General features: G+C 44.3%; 1 protein-coding gene across 6 annotated transcripts in view; it reads right to left on the bottom strand.

Annotated features, from left to right (window-relative positions):
• LOC143786311 (glucose-1-phosphate adenylyltransferase-like) overlaps window positions 1-24,279 on the bottom strand; it is a 243,915-nt gene that overhangs the window by 61,735 nt on the left and 157,901 nt on the right. For 5 of the 6 annotated variants that reach the window (XM_077275581.1, XM_077275584.1, XM_077275579.1 and 2 more), the window contains 2 exons: window positions 22,106-22,203; window positions 18,700-18,768 (listed from right to left, as the gene is read on the bottom strand). In XM_077275581.1, the coding sequence (XP_077131696.1) occupies window positions 18,700-18,768; window positions 22,106-22,203 (167 nt within the window). The remainder of the gene's footprint in view (window positions 1-18,699; window positions 18,769-22,105; window positions 22,204-24,279) is intronic. The other variant, XM_077275583.1, reaches the window with a different exon arrangement.

The following is a 24,279-nucleotide window of genomic DNA, read 5'->3' as shown; positions in this document are numbered from 1 at the left end:
GATTAGTTTGCTCAGTTTGGCCATTTGTCTGAGGATGAAACGCCAAAGAAAAAGACAAATCAATGCCCATCCTAGCACAAAAGGCCCGCCAAAACCTAGAAACAAACTGGGAACCTCTGTCAGACACAATATTCTCCGGAATGCCATGCAAACGAACCACATGCTGAAAAAACAATGGAACCAAATCAGAGGAGGAAGGCAATTTAGGCAAAGGTACCAAATGGACCATTTTAGAGAACCGGTCACAAACCACCCAGATAACAGACATCTTCTGGGAAACAGGAAGATCCGAAATAAAATCCATGGAAATGTGCGTCCAGGGCCTCTCAGGGACCGGCAAAGGCAAAAGCAACCCACTAGTGCGGGAACAGCAATGCTTGGCCCGGGCACAAGTCCCACAGGACTGCACAAAAGAACGCACATCCCGCGACAAGGAAGGCCGCCAAAAGGACCTAGCAACCAAATCTCTGGTACCAAAAATCCCAGGATGACCAGCCAACACTGAACAATGAACCTCAGAAATTACCTTACTAGTCCATCTATCAGGAACAAACAGCTTCCCCACTGGACAGCGGTCAGGTTTATCAGCCTGAAATTCCTGAAGCACCCGCCGTAAATCAGGGGAGATGGCAGAAAGAATCACCCCTTCTTTAAGAATGCCAACCGGCTCAAGGACTCCAGGAGAATCAGGCAAAAAGCTCCTGGAGAGGGCATCAGCCTTAACATTCTTAGATCCCGGAAGATACGAGACCACAAAATCAAAACGGGAGAAAAACAGGGACCATCGAGCCTGTCTAGGGTTCAGCCGCTTGGCCGACTCGAGGTAAATCAGATTCTTATGATCGGTCAAGACCACAACGTGGTGCTTGGCTCCCTCAAGCCAATGTCGCCACTCCTCAAATGCCCACTTCATAGCCAACAACTCCCGATTGCCAACGTCATAATTGCGCTCCGCAGGCGAAAACTTTCTGGAAAAAAAAGCACACGGCTTCATCAAAGAACCATCAGAATTCCTCTGAGACAAAAAGGCCCCTGCCCCAATCTCAGAAGCGTCAACCTCAACCTGAAAAGGAAGAGAAACATCCGGCTGACGCAACACAGGGGCAGAAGTAAATCGGCGTTTAAGCTCCTGAAAGGCCTCAACAGCCGCAGAGGACCAATTCGTCACATCAGCGCCTTTCTTCTTCAAATTGGTCAGGGGTTTAACCACACTGGAAAAGTTGGCAATGAAACGGCGATAAAAATTAGCAAAGCCCAATCCAGTCATGAATGGCTTGGACCTTAACAGGATCCATTTCTATAGACGAGGGAGAAAAAATAAAACCCAAAAAAGAGACCTTCTGAACTCCAAATAGGCACTTAGACCTCTTCACAAATAAAGCATTATCACGAAGGATTTGGAATACCATCCTGACCTGCTTCACATGAGACTCCCAATCATCGGAAAAAATCAAAATATCATCCAAATATACAATCATGAATTTATCAAGATAATTGCGGAATATATCATGCATGAAGGACTGAAATACAGAAGGAGCATTAGAAAGCCCGAAAGGCATCACAAGGTATTCAAAATGGCCTTCGGGCGTATTAAATGCCGTTTTCCATTCGTCACCCTGTTTAATACGAACAAGATTATATGCCCCTCGAAGGTCAATCTTAGTAAACCAACTGGCTCCCTTAATCCGAGCAAACAAATCAGAAAGCAAAGGTAAAGGGTATTGGAATTTGACCGTGATCTTATTAAGAAGGCGATAATCAATACAGGGTCTCAAGGAGCCATCCTTCGTGGCAACAAAAAAGAATCCCGCTCCCAATGGTGATGAAGACGGCCGAATATGCCCCTTCTCCAAAGACTCCTTGACATAACTCCGCATGGCGGCATGCTCTGGCACGGACAGATTGAAAAGTCGGCCCTTAGGGAACTTACAGCCAGGAATCAAGTTAATAGCACAATCACAGTCCCTATGTGGAGGAAGGGAACTGGACTTGGGCTCATCAAATACATCCTGGAAATCCGACAAAAACTCAGGGACTTCAGAAGAGGGGGAAGAGGAAATTGACATCAAAGGAACGTCACTATGAACCCCTTGACCACCCCAACTAGTCACAGACATAATCCAGCACCGGATTATGTTCCTTGTTATGGACCTGGTGGTTAGGTGCACCTGGAATGACCTGATGGTTTAACAAAAAACAGGACAAGCTCTGGGAAGTGGGAACTCTGCTGACCGCAAATCCTAATCCTAACACACACACTAGAAATAGCTGTGGAGCGTACCTAACTCTCCCTAGACGCCTCTTCACAGCCTAAGCTAAGCTAACTACCCCTAAAGATAGGAAAATAAGCCTTACCTTGCCTCAGAGAAATTCCCCAAAGATAAAGGCAGCCCCCCACATATATTAACTGTGAGTTAAGCGGAAAGTCACAAACACAGGGATGAAACAGGTTTCAGCATAGGAGGCCAGACTTACTAGATAGACTGAGGATAGGGAAGGGATCTATGCGGTCAGCACAACAAACTACAAAAAGCCACGCAGAGTGTGCAAAAAGACCCCCGCACCGACTCACGGTGCGGAGGTGCCACTCTGCAACCCAGAGCTTCCAGCTAGCAAGGCAATATCATATTAGCAAGCTGGACAAGAACTTAGCAAGCACTAAGAAACATATTCAGTACACAAATGAACAACAAATGAACCAGCAGGGACTTAGCTTATGCTGGAGTAGACAGGTCATCAGAAAGATCCGAGAGAGATCTGAACCAGTACCGATACACTGACAGCTGGCATGGAATAACGATCTGAGTGGAGTTAAATAGAGAAGCAGCCTAGCCGCAAACGAGGGCAGCTGAGGACACAACCTCAGAACCAGCAGTTCCACTCACAGCCACCAGAGGGAGTCCACGAACAGAACTCGCCAAAGTACCATTCATGACCACAGGAGGGAGTTCGAGCACGGAATTCACAACAGTTCCTGTAACCATGGAAAACCCAGTACATCATGCAAGTTATGCAACACCAGAAAACGGCAATCTTCCTGATGTGCTGGAGCCATGCACATGGTCAGCTGAGTCCAATACTGAGGTTTATTCTTGGCCAACGGTGCAGCATTAATGCCCCTCAAAGGAATAGGACTCTGCAAAGGCTGCAAGGAAAAACCACAGCGCCTGGTGAATTCCAAGTCCATTAAGTTCAGGGCAGCGCCTGAATCCACAAATGCCATGACAGAAAAGGACGATAATGAGCAAATCAGAGTCACAGATAAGAGAAATTTAGGCTGTACAGTACCGATGGTAACAGACCTAGCGACCCTCTTAGTACGCTTAGGGCAATCAGAAATAACATGAGCAGAATCACCACAGTAAAAACACAGCCTATTCTGATGTCTGAATCCCTGCCGCTCTGCTCTAGTCAAAATCCTATCACATTGCATAGGCTCAGGACTCCGCTCAGAGGACACTGTCATATGGTGCACAACTTTGCGCTCGCGCAGGCGCCGATCAATCTGAATGGCTAGAGACATAGATTCGCTCAAACCAGCAGGCGTGGGGAAGCCCACCATAACATCTTTAACCCCTTCCCGACCTTTGACGCATACGCTGCGTCATGAAAGTCTGTGCCTTCCCGACCTATGACGCAGCGTATGCGTCATGGAGGGATCGCGTCCCTGCAGATCGGGTGAAGGGGTTAACTCCCATTTTACCCGATCTGCAGAGACAGGGGGAGTGGTGCTTCAGCCCAGGGGGGGTGGCTTCACCCCCCCGTGGCTACGATCGCTCTGATTGGCTGTTGAAAGTGAAACTGCCAATCAGAGCGATTTGTAATATTTCACCTAAAAAACTGGTGAAATATTACAATCCAGCCATGGCCGATGCTGCAATAACATCGGCCATGGCTGGAAAACCTAATATGTCCCCCCCCACACCCACCGATCGCCCCCCCAGTGCTCCGTTATGGGGTCCGGTCCCCTCCGTCCGCCTGCCGGCTCCCCCGTCCTCCTGCCCGCTCCCTCCTTGTTTGAATAAACCCCCCCTGTGGTCCGATCACCCCCCCTGTGCTCCAATCCACCCCCCCCCCCACCCCTTCATACTTATCGATCCTCCCGGTGTCCGTACGTCTCCTCGCTGGGCGCCGCCATCTTGGAAAATGGCGGGCGCATGCTCAGTGCGCCCGCCGAATCTGCCAGCCGGCAGATTCCTTACAAGTACATTTTGATCGCTGTGGTAGGTTCTATCACAGCGATCAAAATAAAAAAAATAATAAATACCCCCCCCCTTTATCACCCCCATAGGTAGGGACAATAATAAAATAAAGAAAATATATTTTTTTTTTTTTTTCGTTTTCCACTAGGGTTAGGGTTAGAACTAGGGTTAGAACTAGGGGTAGGGTTAGGGTTACGGGTAGGGTTATGGTTATGGCATGTGCGGATTTGGCTGCGGATCCGCAGCGAATTCGTTGCAGTTTTCCATCAGGTTTACAGTACCATGTACACCTATGGAAAACCAAATCCACTGTGCCCATGGTGCGGAAAATTCCGTGCAGAAACGCTGCGTTGTATTTTCTGCAGCATGTCAATTTTTTGTGCGGATTCCGCAGCGTTTTACACCTGTTCCTCAATAGGAATCCGCAGGTGAAATCTGCACAAAAAAACACTGGAAATCTGCAGGTAAAACGCAGTGCCTTTTACCTGCAGATTTTTAAAAAATCGTGCGGAAAAATCTCACACGAATCCGCAACGTGGGCACATAGCCTTAGGGTTAGGGTTGGAATTAGAGTTAGGGTACCGTCTCACAGTGGCACTTTGATCGCTACGACGGTACGATCCGTGACGTTCCAGCGATATCCATACGATATCGCTGTGTCTGACACGCAGCAGCGATCAGGGACCCTGCTGAGAATCGTACGTCGTAGCAGATCGTTTGGAACTTTCTTTCGTCGCTGGATCTCCTGCTGTCATCGCTGTGACAGCGATCCAGCGATGCGTTCGCTTGTAACCAGGGTAAACATCGGGTTACTAAGCGCAGGGCCGCGCTTAGTAACCCGATGTTTACCGTGGTTACCAGCGTAAAAGTAAAAAAAAACAAAACGTACATACTCACATTTCGGTGTCCTTCAGGTCCCTTGCCGTCTGCTTCCCGCTCTGACTGTCTGCCGGCCGGAAAGTGAGAGCACAGCACAGCAGTGACATCACCGCTGCGCTCTGCTCTCACTGTACGGCGACACTCAGTCAGAGCGGGAAGCAGACGGCAAGGGACCTGAAGGACACCGAAATGTGAGTATGTACGTTTTTTTTTTTTTACTTTTACGCTGGTAACCACGGTAAACATCGGGTTACTAAGCGCGGCCCTGCGCTTAGTAACCCGATGTTTACCCTGGTTACCCGGGACCTTGGCATCGTTGGTCGCTGGAGAGCGGTCTGTGTGACAGCTCCCCAGTGACCACACAACGACTTTCCAACGATCACGGCCAGGTCGTATCGCTGGTCGTGATCGTTGGTAAATCGTTATGTGAGACGGTACCCTTAGGGTTGGAATTAGGGCTAGGGTTGGAAATAGGGTTAAGATTAGGCTTGTGGTTAGGGTTAAGGATAGGGTTAGGGTTGTGTTGGGGTTACAGTTGTGGGTAGGGTTGGGATTAGGGTTAGGATTAGGGTTAGGGTTGGATTTAGGGTTACGGGTGTGTTGGGGTTAGGGTTGCGGTTAGGGGTGTGTTGGGGTTAGGGTTGTGATTAGGGTTATGGCTACAGTTGGGATTAGGGTTAGGGGTGTGTTGGGGTTAGTGTTGAAGTTAGAATTGAGGGGTTTCCACTGTTTAGGCACATCAGGGGTCTCCAAACGCAACATGGCGCCACCATTGATTCCAGCCAATCTTGCGTTCAAAAAGTCAAATGGTGCGCCCTCCCTTCCAAGCCCCGACGTGCGCCCAAACAGTGGTTTACCCCCACATATGGGATACCAGCGTACTCAGGACAAACTGGGCAACAACTATTGGGGTCCAATTTCTCCTGTTACCCTTGCAAAAATAAAAAATTACTTGCTAGAACATAATTTTTGAGGAAAGAACAATTATTTTTTATTTTCATGGCTCTACGTTATAAACTTATGTGAAGCACTTGGGGGTTGAAAGTGCTCACCACACATCTAGATAAGATCCTTTTGGGGTCTAGTTTCCAAAATGGGGTCACTTATGGGGTGTTTCTACTGTTTAGGCACATCAGGGGCTCTGCAAATGCAACGTGACGCCCGCAGACCATTCCATCAAAGTCTGCATTTCAAATGTCACTACTTCCCTTCCAAGCCCTGACGTGCGCCCAAACAGTGGTTTACCCCCACATATGGGGTACCAGCATACTCACAACAAAGTGGGCAACAAATATTGGGGTCCAATTTCTCCTGCTACCCTTGTGAAAAAAAATTGCTTGCTAAAACATCTTTTTTGAGGACAGAAAAATGATTTTTAATTTTCACGGCTCTGCGTTGTAAACTTCTGTGAAGCACTTGGGGGTTGAACGTGCTCACCACACATCTAGATAAGTTCTTTGGGGGGTCTAGTTTCCAATATGGGGTCACTTAGGGGGGGTTTCTACTGTTTAGGCACATCAGGGGCTCTGCAAATGCAACGTGACGCCCGCAGACCATTCCATCAAAGTCTGCATTTCAAATGTCACTACTTCCCTTCCGAGCCCTGACGTGCGCCCAAACAGTGGTTTACCCCCACATATGAGGTATCAGCGTACTCACAGCAAACTGGGCAACAAATATTGGGGTCCAATTTCTCCTGTTACCCTTGTGAAAATAAACAATTGCTTGCTAAAACATCTTTTTTGAGGAAAGAAAAATGATTTTTTATTTTCACGGCTCTGCGTTGTAAACTTCTGTGAAGCACTTGGGGGTTGAACGTGCTCACCACACATCTAGATAAGTTCCTTGGGGGGTCTAGTTTCCAAAATGGGGTCACTTGTGGGGGGTTTCTACTGTTTAGGCACATCAGGGGCTCTGCAAACGTAACATGATTCCCGCAGACCATTCCATCAAAGTCTGCATTCCAAATCGTCACTACTTCCCTTCCAAGCCCCGGCATGTGCCCAAACAGTGGTTTACCCCCACATATGGGGTATCAGCGTACTCAGGAGAAACTGCACAACAACCTTTGGGGTCCAATTTCTCCTGTTACCCTTGGGAAAATAAAAAATTGTGGGTTAAAAAATCATTTTTGAGGAAAGAAAAATAATTTTTTATTTTCATGGCTACGCGTTATAAACTTCTGTGAAGCACTTGGGGGTTCAAAGTGCTCACCACACATCTAGATTAGTTCCTTGGGAGGTCTAGTTTCCAAAATGGGGTCACTTGTGCGGGAGCTCCAATGTTTAGGCACACAGGGGCTCTCCAAACGCGACATGGTGTCCGCTAATGATTGAAGCTAATTTTCCATTCAAAAAGCCAAATGGCGTGCCTTCCCTTCCGAGCCCTGCCGTGCGCCCAAACAGTGGTTTACCCCCACATATGGGGTATCATCGTACTTAGGACAAACTGGACAACAACATTTGGGGTCCAATTTCTCCTATTATCCTTGGGAAAATAAAAAAACTCCGGGCTAAAAATCATTTTTGAGGAAAGAAAAATAATTTTTTTATTTTCATGGCTCTGCGTTATAAACTTCTGTGAAGCACCTGGGGGTTTTAAGTGCTCACTATGCATCTAGATTAGTTTCTTGGGGGGTCTAGTTTCCAAAATGGGGTCAATTGTAGGGGAGTTCCAATGTTTAGGCACACAGGGGCTCTCCAAACGCGACATGGTGCCCACTAACGATTGGAGCTAATTTTCCATTCAAAAAGTCAAATGGCGCGCCTTCCTTTCCGAGCCTTGCCGTGCACCCAAACAGTGGTTTACCCCCACATATGAGGTATCGGCGTACTCAGGAGAAATTGCCCAACAAATTTTAGGATCCATTTTATCCTGTTGCCCATGTGAAAATGAAAAAATTGAGGCTAAACGAAATTTTGTGTGAAAAAAAAGTACTTTTTCATTTTTACGGCTCAATTTGTGAAGCACCTGAGGGTTTAAAGTGCTCACTATGCATCTAGATAAGTTCCTTGGGGGGTCTAGTTTCCAAAATGGGGTCACTTGTGGGGGAGCTCCAATGTTTAGGCACACAGGGCCTCTCCAAACCTGACATGGTGTCCGCTAACTATGGAGATAATTTTTCAATCAAAAAGTCAAATGGCGCTCCTTCCCTTCCGAGCCTTACCATGTGCCCAAACAGTAGTTTACCCCCACATATGAGGTATTGGCGTACTCAGGAGAAATTGCCCAACCAATTTTAGGATCCATTTTATCCTGTTGCCCATGTGAAAATGAAAAAATTAAGGCTAAAAGAAATTTTGTGTGAAAAAAAAGTACTTTTTCATTTTTACGGATTAATTTGTGAAGCACCTGGGGGTTTAAAGTGCTCACTATGCTTCTAGATAAGTTCCTTGGGGGGTCTAGTTTCCAAAATGGGGTCACTTGTGGGGGAGCTCCAATGTTTAGGCACACGGGGGCTCTCCAAACGCGACATGGTGTCCGCTAAAGATTGGAGCCAATTTTTCATTCAAAAAGTCAAATGGCGCTCCTTCCCTTCCGAGCCCTGCCGTGCGCCCAAACAGTGGTTTACCCCCACATATGAGGTATCAGCGTACTCAGGACAAATTGGACAACAACATTCGTGGTCCAGTTTCTCCTTTTACCCTTGGGAAAATAAAAAAAATTGTTGCGAAAAGATCATTTTTCTGACTAAAAAGTTAAATGTTAATTTTTCCCCTCCATGTTGCTTCTGCTGCTGTGAAACACCTGAAGGGTTAATAAACTTCTTGAATGTGGTTTTGAGCACCTTGAGGGGTGCAGTTTTTAGAATGGTGTCACTTTTGGGTATTTTCAGCCATATAGAACCCTCAAACTGACTTCAAATGTGAGGTGGTCCCTAAAAAAAATGGTTTTGTAAATTTTGTTGTAAAAATGAGAAATCACTGGTCAAATTTTAACCCTTATAACTTCCTAGCAAAAAAAAATGTTGTTTCCAAAATTGTGCTGATGTAAAGTAGACATGTGGGAAATGTTATTTATTAACTATTTTGTGTCACATAACTCTCTGGTTTAACAGAATAAAAATTCAAAATGTGAAAATTGCAAAATTTTCAAAATTTTCGCCAAATTTCCATTTTTTTCACAAATAAACGCAGAAATTATTGACCTAAATTTACCACTAACATGAAGCTCAATATGTCACGAAAAAACAATCTCAGAACCGCAAGGATCCGTTGAAGCGTTCCTGAGTTATTACCTCATAAAGGGACACTGGTCAGAATTGCAAAAAATGGCAAGGTCATTAAGGCCAAAATAGGCTGGGTCATGAAGGGGTTAAGGGCTTCAGAAAGACCCTTTCTGAAAATTGCTGCCAGAGCATCCTCATTCCATTTAGTGAGCACAGACCATTTTCTAAATTTCTGGCAGTATAATTCTGCCGCTTCCTGACCCTGACATAGGGCCAACAAGGTTTTTTCTGCATGATCCACAGAATTAGGTTCGTCATACAATAATCCGAGCGCTTGAAAAAATGCGTCTATATTAAGCAATGCCGGATCCCCTGATTCAAGGGAGAATGCCCAGTCTTGAGGGTCACCACGCAGCAGAGAGATGACAATTTTAACCTGCTGAATGGGATCACAAGAGGAACGGGGTTTCAAAGCAAAAAACAATTCGCAGTTATTTTTAAAGTTCAAAAACTTGGATCTGTCTCCAAAAAACAAATCAGGAGTAGGAATTTTAGGCTCTAAAGCCGGAGTCTGGACAACATAATCTTGGATACTCTGTACCCTTGCAGCAAGTTGATCCACACGAGAAAACAAACCCTGAACATCCATGCAAGCGCCAAAATCCTGAACCACCCAGAGATTAAGAGGAAAAAAAAGACAAAACAGACTGCAGAAAAAAAAAAGGCTCAGAATTTTTTTTTCCTTCTTTTGAGATGCATTTAATTCATTTTTGGCCAGTTGTACTGTTATGAACTGGTGGTTTAGGAGCAACATGGGACGTGCTCTGGAGGAGGTGGTACCTGTACTGACCGCAGTTCCTGAGCTTAACACAACACTAGAAGTAGCCGTGGGATGTTCCTGTCACTCCCTAGACACCTCGTCACAGCCGGAGGACTAACTACCCCTAGAGATAGAAACAGGAAAGCTATGTTGCCTCAGAGAAAATTCCCAAAGGATAGGCAGCCCCCCACAAATATTGACTGTGAGTGGAGAGGGAAATGACATACGCAGAATGAAACCAGGATGTAGCAAAGGAGGCCAGTCTAGCTAGATAGATAGAACAGGACGGAATACTGTGCGGTCAGTATTAAAAACTAGAAAAATCCACCACAGAGTTTACAAAAATCTCCACACCTGACTAAAGGTGTGGAGGGTAAATCTGCTTCCTAGAGCTTCCAGCTAAACTGAATAAATCCATACTGACAAGCTGGACAAGAAAAAACATAGAAAGTGCAGAACGATTAAGTCCACAACAAGTGAACTACAAAAGAACAAAGCAAGGACTTATCTTTGCTGAACAGGTCAGAATATCAGGGAAATCCAAGCAGAGATGTGAATCCAAGCAGGAACCATTGACAACTGGCACGGGCTGAAGGATAGAACCAGGTTAAATAGCCGAGCCAGAAAGACAATCAGTGGAAGCAGCTGCTGGCTGCTAAATCCAAGGAGCAGCAGTACCACTTAAAATCACCGGAGGGAGCCCAAGAGCAGAATTCACAAAAGTGCCACTTACAACCACCGGAGGGAGCCCAAGAGCGGAATTCACAACACAGACCCCCGGCAGGCCCGCACAGACCACCGGCAGGCCCGCACAGACCCCCGGCAGCCCGTACAGACCCAAGGCAGGCCCGCACGGACCCCCAGCAGGCCACATAGACCCCCGGCAGGCCCGTACAGACCCCCCGGCAGGCCCACAGACCCCCCACGGTCACGCACAGACCCCGCCCGCACACAGACACGCAGTCTCCGCCCACACTCCATTATAGTGCATCATTGCATTATAGGAACTTCCGATTCCAGTATCCGATATCTTAAAAGCATCGGAACTCAATATCGGAATTCCGATACAGCGAATATCGGCTGATAACCGATATTTGCAGTATCGGAATGCTCAACACTAGTAACCACTTAAGGACAGAGCCAGTTTGTAGGTTAATGACCAGGCCTCATTTTGTAAATCTGACCACTGCCACTTTATGAGGTAATAACTCTGGAATGCTGTAACGGATCCCAGTGATTCTGAGACTGTTCTCTTATGACATACTCTACTACATGATAGTGGTAAAATTTATGTAAAAATATCGGAAATTTGGAGAAAATTTTAAAATTTTTAACCCCTTTCTGCCATCGGGCAGAATAGTTAGTCCGATGCTTTGATGCGGGCTCCGGTGCACCTATTAACTAGTTAAATGCCGCTGTCAAACTCTGACAGCAACATTTAACAAGCGCTTTTGGCCATCTGGCAGGAAATGCGCGCACCGGTGACCCCGTCACGTGATCAGGGGTCATTGGGGCGTCAGCATGACAACCAGAGGTCTCCTTGAGACCTCTATGGTTGTTGATGCCGGATTGCTGTGAGCGCCACCCTGTGGTCGGCGCTCATAGCAATGCTGCAATTCTACTACATAGAGGCGATCTGAGCATCGCCTCTATGTAACAGAGCTAATCAAGTTGTGCCAGCTGCTAGCCTCCCATAGAGGCTATTGAAGCATGCCAAAAGTTAAAAAAAATAAGTTTTTAAAAATATGAAAAAAATATAAAAGTTCAAATCACCCCCCTTTCGCCCCATTCAAAATAAAACAATAAAAAAATCAAACATACACATATTTGGTATCGCTCAGAGTCACCCGATCTATCAATAAAAAAAAGGATTAACCTGATCGCTAAACAGCGTAGCGATAAAAAAAATTTAAATTGCAAGAATTACGTTTTTTTGGTTGCCGCGAAATTGCATTAAAATGCAATAACGGGCGATCAAAAGTTCGTATCTGCACCAAAATGGTATAATTAAAAACGTCAGCTCGACATGCAAAAAAAAAAAAACCCCACCCAACCCCAGATCACGATGAATGGAGACACTATGGGTATCGGAAAATTGAACAATTTTTTTATAAATTTTTTTTTAGCAAAGTTTGGAATTTTTTTTCACCACTTAGATAAAAAAGAACCTAGACATGTTTGGTGTCTATGAACTCGTAATGACCTGGAGAATTATACTGGCAGGTCAGTTTTAGCATTTAGTGAACCTAGCAAAAAAGCCAAACAAAAATCAAGTGTGGGATTGCACTTTTTATGCAATTTCACTGCACTTGGAATTTTTTTCCTATTTTGTAGTACACGACATGGTAAAACCAATGGTGTTGTTCAAAACTACAACTCGTCCCGCAAAAAATAAGCCGTCACATGGCCATATTGATGGAAAAATAAAAATGTTATGGCTCTGAGAATGAGGGGAGTGAAAAACGAAAATGCAAAATCGAAAAAGCTCCGGGGGTTAAGGGGTTAAATTTTTTAATTCTTATGCTTTTTAACCAGAGAGCTATGTCACACACAATAGTTAATAAATAACATTTCCGATACGGCTACTTTATATAAGCACAATTTTTGAACCAGAATTTTTTTTTTTGTTAGGAAGTTAGAAGAATTCAAAGTTGATCAGCAATTTCTCATTTTTACAACATTTACAAAAACATTTTTTTAGGGACCACCTCACATCATATTTGAAGTAACTTTGGGAGGCCTATATGACAGAAAATATCCGAAAGTGACACCATTGTAAAAACTGTACACCTCAAAGTCCTCAAAACCACATTAAAGAAGTTTATTAACCCTCCAGGAGCCTCACAGGAATTAACGGAATGTGGAAGAAAAAATGAACATTTTACTTTTTTTCACAAAAATCTTAATTTAGCTCTAAAATGGACCCCAAAATGTGTTGTGCAATTTTATACTGGATGGAGTGCTATATGGTGCCCTTTATACTTGTAGCACTTTGTAGGGCCCTTTATACTGGATTGAGCGCTTTGTGGGGCCTTTATACTGGATGGTACGCCATGGGGGGCCCTTTATACTTGATGGAACACTGTGGGGGGCCCTTTATACTGGATGGAGAGCTATGTGGGTCTCTTTATAATGGACGGAAGGCAATGCAGGGCCCTGTAATACAGTATGGATCACTATGTCGGGCCATTATACTGTATGGAGGGCTGTGTGGGGATTACAATTGGAGAATCACACTGTGATGGCGTCAACATTCTTTGTCGTGGATATTGAGGGAGGAAGGTTCAGTCAGGTCATCATACCATGCGTGCGGTCCGGAGGGTACTGTGGAGGAATTCACGTTGGGGGTATAATACTGTGTTTGTGGGCACTTTTGTGTGAATCATAATTATTCAAGGTTTTTTATCCTTTGTTATTAAATTAGGCCACTGGGCAATATGCTTTTTACTGCTCTTATACAACATATTATATTATTGTAATATTTTATTTTAAGATCTATTTATTAAAATATACTTTGTTCATGGGCTACCCCTTAAAATTTGTTTCTATATTAAAAAATTAATCGTTTATATTTGAAGTAAAAACTTCAATTGTACAACTTTGTTTTAAATAAATATAAAGGTTAGCACGTGACTTTGTTCAAGATTTTAAGTTTGGCCTTCTGTGTATTTGAGTTTGACATCCATGCGTGCAGAAAATGGCACCCTAAATTGTGAGGTGGCGACCCCGCCCACCGTCGGTTTTCCATAGTATTACCCTGGTATGTCCCTGTCTTCAATACTGAAGTATAAAAAGTGCTGCATTATTTACAAAAAAATATGCGTAATAGCATCAAATGTTATTTCAATATAAAGCTTCATAAGTGACTTTAAGATGATTATACTTCATCTGTCCCTCCCTATTTAACCCCTTTTTTCAGCTTATCTATTTCTTACTTCGTATTCGTATTCCCTTTCTTCCTGCGTATCATATACTGTTTGCCCCTTTATATGCCTTGGGGTATTCAGTATACATGTGGAGGGTTACTGTGCATCTAAATTTACGATCCGAAAATCAAATAACATTTCTTTCCTTCTAAACTTTGCTGTGTGCCCACACAGCAATTTTTGCCACATATGGGTTATTGCCATGTTTGGAAGAAGTTGCACAGTAAATGTGTAGTCAAATTTCTCATATTACCCCTTGTGAAAATGACTAACTTGGGGCTAAATCAAATTTTAATGGAAGAAATGTAAGTTTTCATGTTTTCATTGCGCTCTTTACTAATTCCCTTAGCACCTGAAGGGTTAACAGATTTCATGTCCACATTTGAAAATAACTTGAGGGGTTCAGTTTTGAAAATAGTATCAGTTTAGGGGCTCTAATATATAAGCCCCTCAAAGTCACTTCAAAACTGAATAGACCCATAAAAGTCTGATTTGTAAATTTCCTTGAAAAAAAATCTGCAAAATTTTAACTCTTCTATACCCAACAAAATGAAAAGAAGTTTGAAAAATAGAATAACACAAAGTATTCTCATGTACAGCACCATGGAATCAATGGTGTTATATAAATAATAATAATAACAAACATATGGGAAATGTTGTTTATCAAATATTTTGGTGGTATAACTATCCGCTGCAAGAGTGTACACATATAATGTTTGAAAATTGCAAATTTTTCAGCAAATTTTATTTTCATAATAAACGCAAAACATATCAACCTAAATTTACCAGGCACATAAAGTACAATGTGTCATGGAAAAACAGTCTCAGAATCACTGACATGTACAAGCAGGGCCGGGACAAGGTTTTTTGTGCCTTAGGCAGATGAAGCCAATCGTGCCACCCAACCAAAAGCAAAGGAATACGTCAAAAGGTAAAGGACAAAGGTAAAGGACAAAGGTAAAGGACCCCTAAATCACCCCCCCCTCAGATGGGTTAGGCAATAGTGATGAGCGAATATACTCATTACTCGAGATTTCCCGAGCACGCTCGGGTGACCTCCGAGTATTTTTTAGTGCTCGGAGATTTAGTTTTCCTCACCGCAGCTGAATGATTTACATCTGTTAGCCAGCATAAGTATATGAGGGGGTTGCCTGGTTGCTAGGGAATCACATGTAATCAAGCTGGCTAACAGATATAAATCATTCAGCTGCGTGAGGAAAACTAAATCTCCGAGCACTTAAAAATACTCGGAGGTCACCCGAGCGTGCTCAGGAAATCTCGAGTAACGAGTATATTCGCTCATCACTATTAGGCAACAAGATCTGATGACCACTTCTGATGACCACTGAACCTCAGATTTTAAATACTGCACTTGTGCAATTAATATTGAGGTCTTTAAAATAAAAAAACTTTAAAAAAACTCCAGAAAAATGGCACCAGCACATGCGCCGCCACCATTTGGCTCCAGACGCAAATTTGGCCCAGCAAAATGGCAGCAGTACATGCACAGTTGCCTTTATTGGCAAAGGATGCTCTTAATCTGTGCAAGCCCCGCCCATGAAAACCAAAGTAAAAATACCTCCGGGGTTAAATATGAAACCCAAGGATAGTAATGGAAACTAATATAGCGTAAATATAATTGGGGCCGTTTGGTTTCAATTAAGGTGTCCAGCATTTGGCAGATACCCTAATGGAAAATATGCAGACCCCCATTGTAGAGAAAGGGATACATCTGATGTTGTTTTTCATCATGAGACAAATACAGCTTGCACAAAACTGATGGTGGTTCTGGTGATGTATTCCACTTCTTGTGACATATTCATGTGGTGATGGTTGTTCTGGTGCTGTATTCATGTAGTCATGATCACTTTCTTGATCTATTTATCCCCAGAACCATCATCAGTGCAAAATTATCATCAGTACATAATGTCAAGTCAGCCCCATAAACAATTGTATAGCATGAACCTACAACTCCCAGTGCGTTCTTATCAATGGTAAGGAGATACTGTGAGTTGTTATTAACAGCCGTCATCAGACTGCGGACCAAACAGGAACCACAGTGCTATTGAGATGCAGTCAGTATAACAAACAAACATTTATAATCCATGTACCTTATAGATTACATATTCTCTGGAGTTGACTCTTTCTTTTTATCTCCATCTTATCTAGATGCCATCTTATCTGATCTCCATCCCCATAGAGTGCCATTAAAAATAAGCTTGTTATTAAAATGCTCTCTGCATGAAAATATCTGTCCATACTGTACCTTAAATAAGCCTCCTATGGTATATGGCCACCACACTTTTTACCATTATCAGCTATAACCACCACACCATCAGCCCTCATGAACCACACAGCCGATACCTATGGCTGTCCTCTCTAATTTTCCATTACACTTTCTATATCTCCACACTGTCCCCCCACCTTACTAACCCCTATCCATATTGTGCCCCCATTTTACGCTGTCCCCTCCCCATATCCATCTGTGTCCTCTTTTCACACTATGCTCTCATATTGCCCAAACACTGCACTCTTTAAACTGTAACCACGCCTCACACTGTCCCCCCTAGACAGTATGATGGCATGATACGGTATGATATCCACAACAAGCCACCAATTTATAGTATGGTCACCAGCACAGCCCCCATATATAGTATGATGACCACCACAGCCCCACATAAATAGTATGAAGTCCAAAACAGCCCCCATGTATACTATGATGGCCCCATTAGCACCCCATACAGTATTATGGCTCATAAACAGTATGATATTCACCACAGCTGCCTATCCAGTCTGGTCACCACGGCCCCCAGTGTAATGTCATCCACAGTCTCATATGGAGTATGGTTAACACAGCTCCTCATATACTTTGCTGCCCCCCCTACACAGCCCCTCATTTGCTGTTCCCTCACAGTGTCCCTCACTTGCTGCCCCAAGCACAGCCCCTCATTTGCTTTCCCACCACACAGACCCTCATTTCATGGCCCCCCCTGCACAGTCCAATTATTTCATGCCCACCTGCACAGTCCCTCATTGTATGCCCCTCTACACAGCCACTCGTTTTATGCCCCATTCACAGCCCCTCATTTTATGCGCCCCCCTGCACAGTCACACAATCTATGTGCCCCCGCACTGCTCACCTAATCCAGGCTCATTGTCCACAGTCTCGACTGTGCAGCAGTGGGCACTGACAGCACGATAACTTCATTGCATCGCGCCATCCGACATCCCCTGCGTGTGCCTTCACCAACAAGACGCAGGTAGGAATTAGCCTGTGTCTTGTGGGAGATTGCGGTGGAGGAGGGGAGATTACAGCTCCTCTGCTCTTGTGCCTGGCAGTGATCACAGCTACTGTATTTGCGCCTGATAGACGCGAGTACAATTGAGTACTGGGAGGGAATGACGACCGGGACGCAGGCAGAGAGAGGGGTGAGTGGTGTCAGTGACTGATATTGCTGCCTTGTGTGCCTGCACTGTGCTGAATTCCTGCTGCTGGAGGAAGGCGCTGGGAGGGCACAGGCATTCTGCATTTTTTTTTCAAAGTGCGCCCCACTAGGGTAGGCAAGAGGTAGCACCTAGGCAGGTGTCTACCCTGCCTACCCTTTGCCCGGCCCAATGTACAAGCCTTAGTACCACATAAAGTGACACTGGTCAGAAGTGAACAATGGTGCTTGATCATTAAGGGGGTGATCCACTAGTTGGACAATCCCTTCTCAGTCACTTTTTTCCCCCCACAGTAATATAATCCTGCATTGAGCAGGGGGTTGGACACGATGACCCTGGAGGTCATCTCCAACATTCTATGAATAACACTTATACTCACCTCCAGTGCCGGTCTCGTTCTAGTGATGTCGGCACTGGTTCTACTGGAAATCGCATAACATTCTTATGTCACGGGACCCCTTCAGCCAATCAGCACTGGCTTCACGGACCCTTCATTTGGACATAATTGACATTCAGAGGAGGCGAGTTGCATCTAGTTTAGGCTACGTTCACATTTGCGTTGTGCGCCGCAGCGTCGGCGCCGCAGCGCACAACGCAAACAAAAACGCGGCAAAACGCACGCTAAAACGCTGCGTTTTGCGCCGCATGCGTCCTTTTTGGCCGAAAGTTGGACGCAAAAAAAATGCAACTTGAAGCGTTTCTTGCGTCCAACGCTTGCGGCCATGCGGCGCAAAACGCAGCACAACGCATGTCCATGCGCCCCCATGTTAAATATAGGGGCGCATGACGCATGCGGCGCCGCTGCGGTGCCCGACGCTGCGGCGCTGACCGCAAATGTGAACGTAGCCTAATTCTACACCATGTAGAAGTGTGTTTATGTTTGGGGGAGGAGAACAGTTTGCTTAATCTTGGTCATGTAGGGTGGGTTGCCATTCAGCAGCAAAGTAAACAGAATGGCTACTGGCAGAGGCAAAGCTCTGGAGCAGGGTGTGTTACCAATTTGGTTATTTTTTTTAGTTCATATATATATATATATATATATATATATATATATATATATATATATATATATTTACAAATATGTTTAAAAGTAAATCCAACTGAAATACAATGACAGTTTTGATGATACTTTCCCTTAAATCTGAGCATAGGCTATCTCTGCTTAGCCTCTTATTTGCCATTATCAATATCAGTATTTATTACTTATAGAGCATTAGTCCTGTAACAAACTTGACTTGTCAATTGTGACATTTGCCTCACCTTTTTCTCATCCAGAAACTCCTTTACACATGGCAGTGTGTGTTTGGAAAACATATAGAAGCATGGACACTGAAAAAAAATGTGTATCAATATTTTTAAAAACAAAATGGATAAAAGAAAGTTTGGAAGAGTAGAGCAGCCAATAGAAATAGCTTTCAGGACAGAAAACGTGTTCTCCAAGTGAACTGGGAATCAGTATGCTGAGAGCTGGCAGTGAGAAGGGAGAATTTGTGAATACATAGTGAATGTGCAGCATGGAGTTTGCAAGTACAGTGGGGAAAATTAGTATTTGATATACTGCCGCTTTTGCAAGTTTTCCGTCTTAAAGAATGGAGAGGTCTGTAATTTTTATAGTACGTACACGTCAACTGTGAGAGACAAAATCTTAGAAAAAAAAACAGAAAATCAGATTGTATGATTTCTACATAATTAATTTGCATTTTATTGCAGGGAATAAGTATTTGATACAATAGGATAGCAGAACTTAATATTTGGTACAGAAACCTTTGTTTGCAATAACAGAGGTCAGACGTTCCTGTAGTTCTTGACCAAGTTTGCACACACTGCAGCAGGGATTTTGGCCCACGTCTCCATACAGCTCTTCTCCAGATATTTAAGGTTTTGGGGAGGTCACTGGGCAACATTGAGTTTCGGCTCCCTCCAAAGATTTTCTAATGAGATCAGGTCTGGAGTCTGGCTAGGCCACTCCAGGACCTTCAAGTAAGATGTAGCAACCCTATTTCCCAGCCAGATAATAGTAAAAATAAATATAAAAAAAAATTGTACTATCAATAAGGTCAAAATAAAGGAAAATGTGATTGTTAAAAAACAGAATGGCAGACCATTCGGGACACTAAAAGGAACAAAAAATAAATGTAGGATCTCAAAGAAATATACGGTAGTTAAAAATAATATAAATATATAATAAGACAAAATATACTGAGATGATACAATAAAAAATGCCTTTATTACATATTATTTGGCAAATGGTAACACTAATGCAATGTGCCCATACTTGGAAATAGCAAATACAACAATAATTTAAAAATACGTGTGTATTATTATAAAATGGCAAAGGGGCGGACAAAAAAGGTTTAAAAAATAAAATATAAAATCATATAAAATATTCTACAACCATCTATATAGTCAATCCAAAAATATATATATAATAATATATGTATGTGCAGTGAACACTAATCAATATTTACTGAGTGCAATATAAAAAACTGCATTGTGCAATGTAAAAAATGTATAAATAAAAGTAATAAGTAGAGAAAGGATCAAAATATGATAACAATATAGTCAAAAAAGTGCAGAAAACCAAAGTGGGGGTAATATAACATATAAACATATATTTCCTATGCATACATTCAGTGCGCACACCAAACTGTGCATAAGATTTAGAGGTGGTATACACCTTTAAGGCCCGCCTCTCCAAGTACCGCGCACCCCGACACATGTTTCTGATAAATTCTTCGACAGGGGTTGGTGTACGATTAGATCCGGGGGGGGGTTTATATGCAGTGTAAGCTGCCGAAAGGAAGAAGCAGAGGCAATGACGACGCATGTACTACCAGGAGGACCCGGAAGTGCACAGAGCCCGCGTCACGCAGTCCGGCAGCAGAAGGAAGGTGCTGCCAGTGCAACAAGGACGCGAGATGCGAATAGACCGGGACACAGGCGGCACACGGCCACTTCTAAAATCCATGGGCGCCCAGCTTTGCATCGCTGAGGTCCTGGGTTCAAATTCCACCAAGCACAACATCTGCAAGGAGTTTGTATGTTCTCCCCGTGTTTCCTCTTGGTTCTCCGGTTTCCTCCCACACTCCAAAGACTTACTGATAGGGAATTTACATTTTAAGACCCATTGGGGACAGCAATAATAATAATGTACCGTATATACTCGTGTATAAGCCAAGATTTTCAGCACATTTTTTTGTGCTGAAAACACCCCCTCGGCTTATATGCAAGTCATTGTCCAGAAAGCCGGCGGGGGAGGGGGAGCAGCGGCAGGAGTCGGCTAACAGAAGACATCATACTCACACTCCTCACGCCATCACTGCATCTCCATCCTGGCGCCGGCGGCTCTTCCTGTGCTGAGCAGTCACGTGGTACCGCTCATTAAGGTAATGAATATGCACGCGTCTCCACTCCCATAGGCGTGGAGTGCATATTCATTACCTTAATGAGTGGTACCACGTGACCGCTCCGCACAGGAGAGCTGCCGCGCCGGGACAACGGAGCTGCAGTGACGGCGCAAGAAGGGTGAGTAGGACGGGGGAGTGTGAGCCATGCATACAACGATGGGACGGGGGGGCGGTGAGCCATGCGGGACCAGGGGAGCCATTCATACAACAGGGGGAGCCCCACATACCAGGACAGGACGGGGGAGCCACACAGACCAGGACAAAACGGGGAAGCCACATACCAGGATAGGACAGGGGGAGCCACGGATGGCAGGACATGATGAGGGGACAATGCATACCCGGCTTATAGTCGAGTCAATAAGCTTACCCAGTTTTCCATGGCAAAATTAGGTGCCTCGGCTTATACTCGGGTTGGCTTATACTCTAATATATACGGTATGTAAAGTGCTGTGGAAAATAATCAATGCATAATAAATAAAAATAGTAATAAATCTATTGGGATTTTATGTGATATATCAACACAAAGTAGCAAATGTTTGTGAAGTGTAACTGACATAATACATGGTTTTCTAAATATTTTAAAAATAAAATCTGAAAACTGACGTGCATTTGTATTAATGTAGTCTGACGCTTGTAAATAAAACAATTAGAAAACCATGTATAAATTCCTTTACACTTCACAAATACTTGTTACTTTGTGTTGGTATATAACAAAACCGCAATAGAATACATTTACATTTTTGGATGTAATGTGAAAAAGTTCATGGGGTATGAATTTTTTTCAAAGCAATATATGTATGTGTCAGTTTTTATATAAGAATAACAAGTTCTCCATGATGCTCTTTTTCAAACAGACAAATAACAACATAACAAAACCAAGGCAGACCAAAAAATGATCAATGGGGCCCTACTGCTTTCCACTTTTGCAAAAGATCAGGTTTTGACATTAATTTCATTCATCTGTTTATAAAAAGAGAACAGAAAAAGGGAATGTCGCAATGCAGTGTGAATGTCCCCTTATAAGTACCATGCACCCATTGAATTGAATGGAAGTAATGCGTGGTTGGCCCACATCTGCCAGAGCAAGGACAGACTTGTTAATGGATGTGCATTCTGGCGCATTTTCTGGGGTGTGCGCTTGTTGAAGGAGCATAAACTAGGTCATTTGATTGGATGGGTTAATAGCTTTTAGTGATTTAATGCATTTATTTCTAGTTCTAATAAATAGAAATAAACATATATAAGTAAGAAACTCTTACAGCTCGTCTTGATGCTGTATCTCCGGGCAGTGGCTTTTCCTTTACAGCTGTGATTCTCTGGTTTTCATCTGTTTCCATTATACCATATTTCTTGGTTTCTGGTAGAAACATAACTTTTGTAAGTTAAAATACTTAGTATTTTGTTTTTAATAATTATGTATTTTTTAATATGGTAGAATACTTTTATTTTCTGAAAAAAAAAAAAAAAAAAATGCAATTTCTATGTGCGCACGCTCCACTTACACTGCAGTCTGTACTTGTCTATTTCCAGCAGGCTTACTGACAATGAATGGAGTAGAGGCTGAGCAAGTACACCTCTGCTCCATTCAAAATGGTGCTGCAGAGCCCAGTTCTCAAACATCCAAAGCTCCAAAATTGGTATTATTGTATATCTGCTACCTGATTATTTCATTCCAGAGAAATCCACATTTCTCCAGTCACCTTCCACGACAGCCACTTCGGAGGTTGTCTTCCCTGCCCTAATAGGGGACAGGAACACAAAGAGGTTAAATACCCCTCCCCTTGCTGCAACCACCAGCAGTGTTTTCCTGTCGCCTATGGGGCATGAAGAGGATCTCTGAAGGTGCTGCTGTGGCCGGCGATCGGAGCACCCCACATACCTCTGAAGCCAGGCAGCTGAGGTCGGGGGCTTCAGTCTCTCCTCCCATGGCTGCTCCTGTCTCCTCGCTCTGCGGCACTCGGGACCCTCCCGCCTCTCCTGCGCTCCCTCCTGGGGTAAAGCGGGGTGGTGATGTGCGCGCCGGGGGCCTCCTGCAGCTCCCCAGTTTCCTCCTCCCCCGCCGCATCCCAAAGTCTGCGCGCTGGCCGGGGGTGGCGCGCCTCCACTTCCGGGCATCTCTGTGCGTTCCACGCTGTGGTTTGCATCACTTCCGGTGGAGCGTGCGTCACTTCTGGTCCCCTCCGCATGCGTTCAACGAGGAGCGCACGCCGGACGGCTTTTTTTTTCTCTTTCTGGACTAGCGGCAAACTCTGGGGGCGTTCCAGACCGGTTTCCCTCCCATTAGGCCAGGATTGGAGGGGAGGAGGAGCACAGATGACGCTAGACCCTCAATCCTTCAAGGATCCGGGTGGGGACTCACCAGGTAAGACATCCTGTCTGACACTGACTGTGGACTGATGGACATGGACGGTGACAAGCCCCCTTTCTCTGCATCTGCGGAGCCCAGCATACCCCCTCCTACTGTAAGTAGCAGGTGTCGGCCCCGGCTATCCAGTAGTTATTCCCACAAACGGCTTAGTAAACCTTCTCTCTCTTATAGGGAGAAAAGGCCTCTGACCCAAAGAGGACAAGCCACAAGTGTAAAGAGTGTGCTGCCAGGCTCCCTTCTACATATGGGAAAAAGCTTTGCCAGTCCTGTACAGATGAGGTCCTACGCTCCGAACAGCCCTCTCTCCTGGATAGCATCAGATCCCTCATTAAACAGGAGGTCCAGTCCTCCATGGCTACTCTTTCCCAGATCCTGGGGCCCGAGCCACCTCTTCCTAAAAAGAGGAAAAGACCTCTGGTAGAATCTGACTCAGATTCGGGCGAAATTCAATCTTCGGGGTCGGAGGACATTTGGGAGAATGAGGGTTCCACTTCCACTCCCACCCCTAAATCAGAGAACAAAAAATACTATTTTAGTTCCGAAGATATGGGTGAGGTGATCAGTATAGTGAGAGGCACCATGGGGATGGAGGAGGAGGAAGTTAAACTCACAGTACAGGATGAAATGTTTGGGGGTCTAAAGCCCAAAGATCAAAATGTTTTTCCGGTACACAGAAACATACAAAATCTGATCCTACATGAATGGGGCCTCCCTGAAAAAGGGATTAGCGTGCCCTCAGAATTAAAAAAAAGTTTTCCCTTGGACGGGGATAACTCGTTATGGGAGACCCCTAAGGTAGATGTACAAGTGTCCAGGGTAACTAAAAAGACAGCCCTTCCTTTTGAGGACTCTTCCCTGCTCAAAGATCCAATGGATCGAAAAATAGAGAGCTTGTTAAGGAAGTCCTGGGACACCACCACAAATTTACTGAAAAACAATATAGCCTCCACATGCGTGGCCAGATCTCTGTTTATCTGGTTACGCAGACTTGAAGATCATCTCACACAGGGCACCTCAAGAGAGCAGATCTTAGACTCCCTACCCTTACTACAGAAAGCAACGGGG

The sequence above is a fragment of the Ranitomeya variabilis genome, chromosome 7 (genome assembly GCF_051348905.1).
Source record: "Ranitomeya variabilis isolate aRanVar5 chromosome 7, aRanVar5.hap1, whole genome shotgun sequence".
In the NCBI taxonomy this organism is placed as follows: domain Eukaryota; kingdom Metazoa; phylum Chordata; class Amphibia; order Anura; family Dendrobatidae; genus Ranitomeya; species Ranitomeya variabilis.
This window is presented reverse-complemented; position numbering and strand designations above follow the sequence as displayed.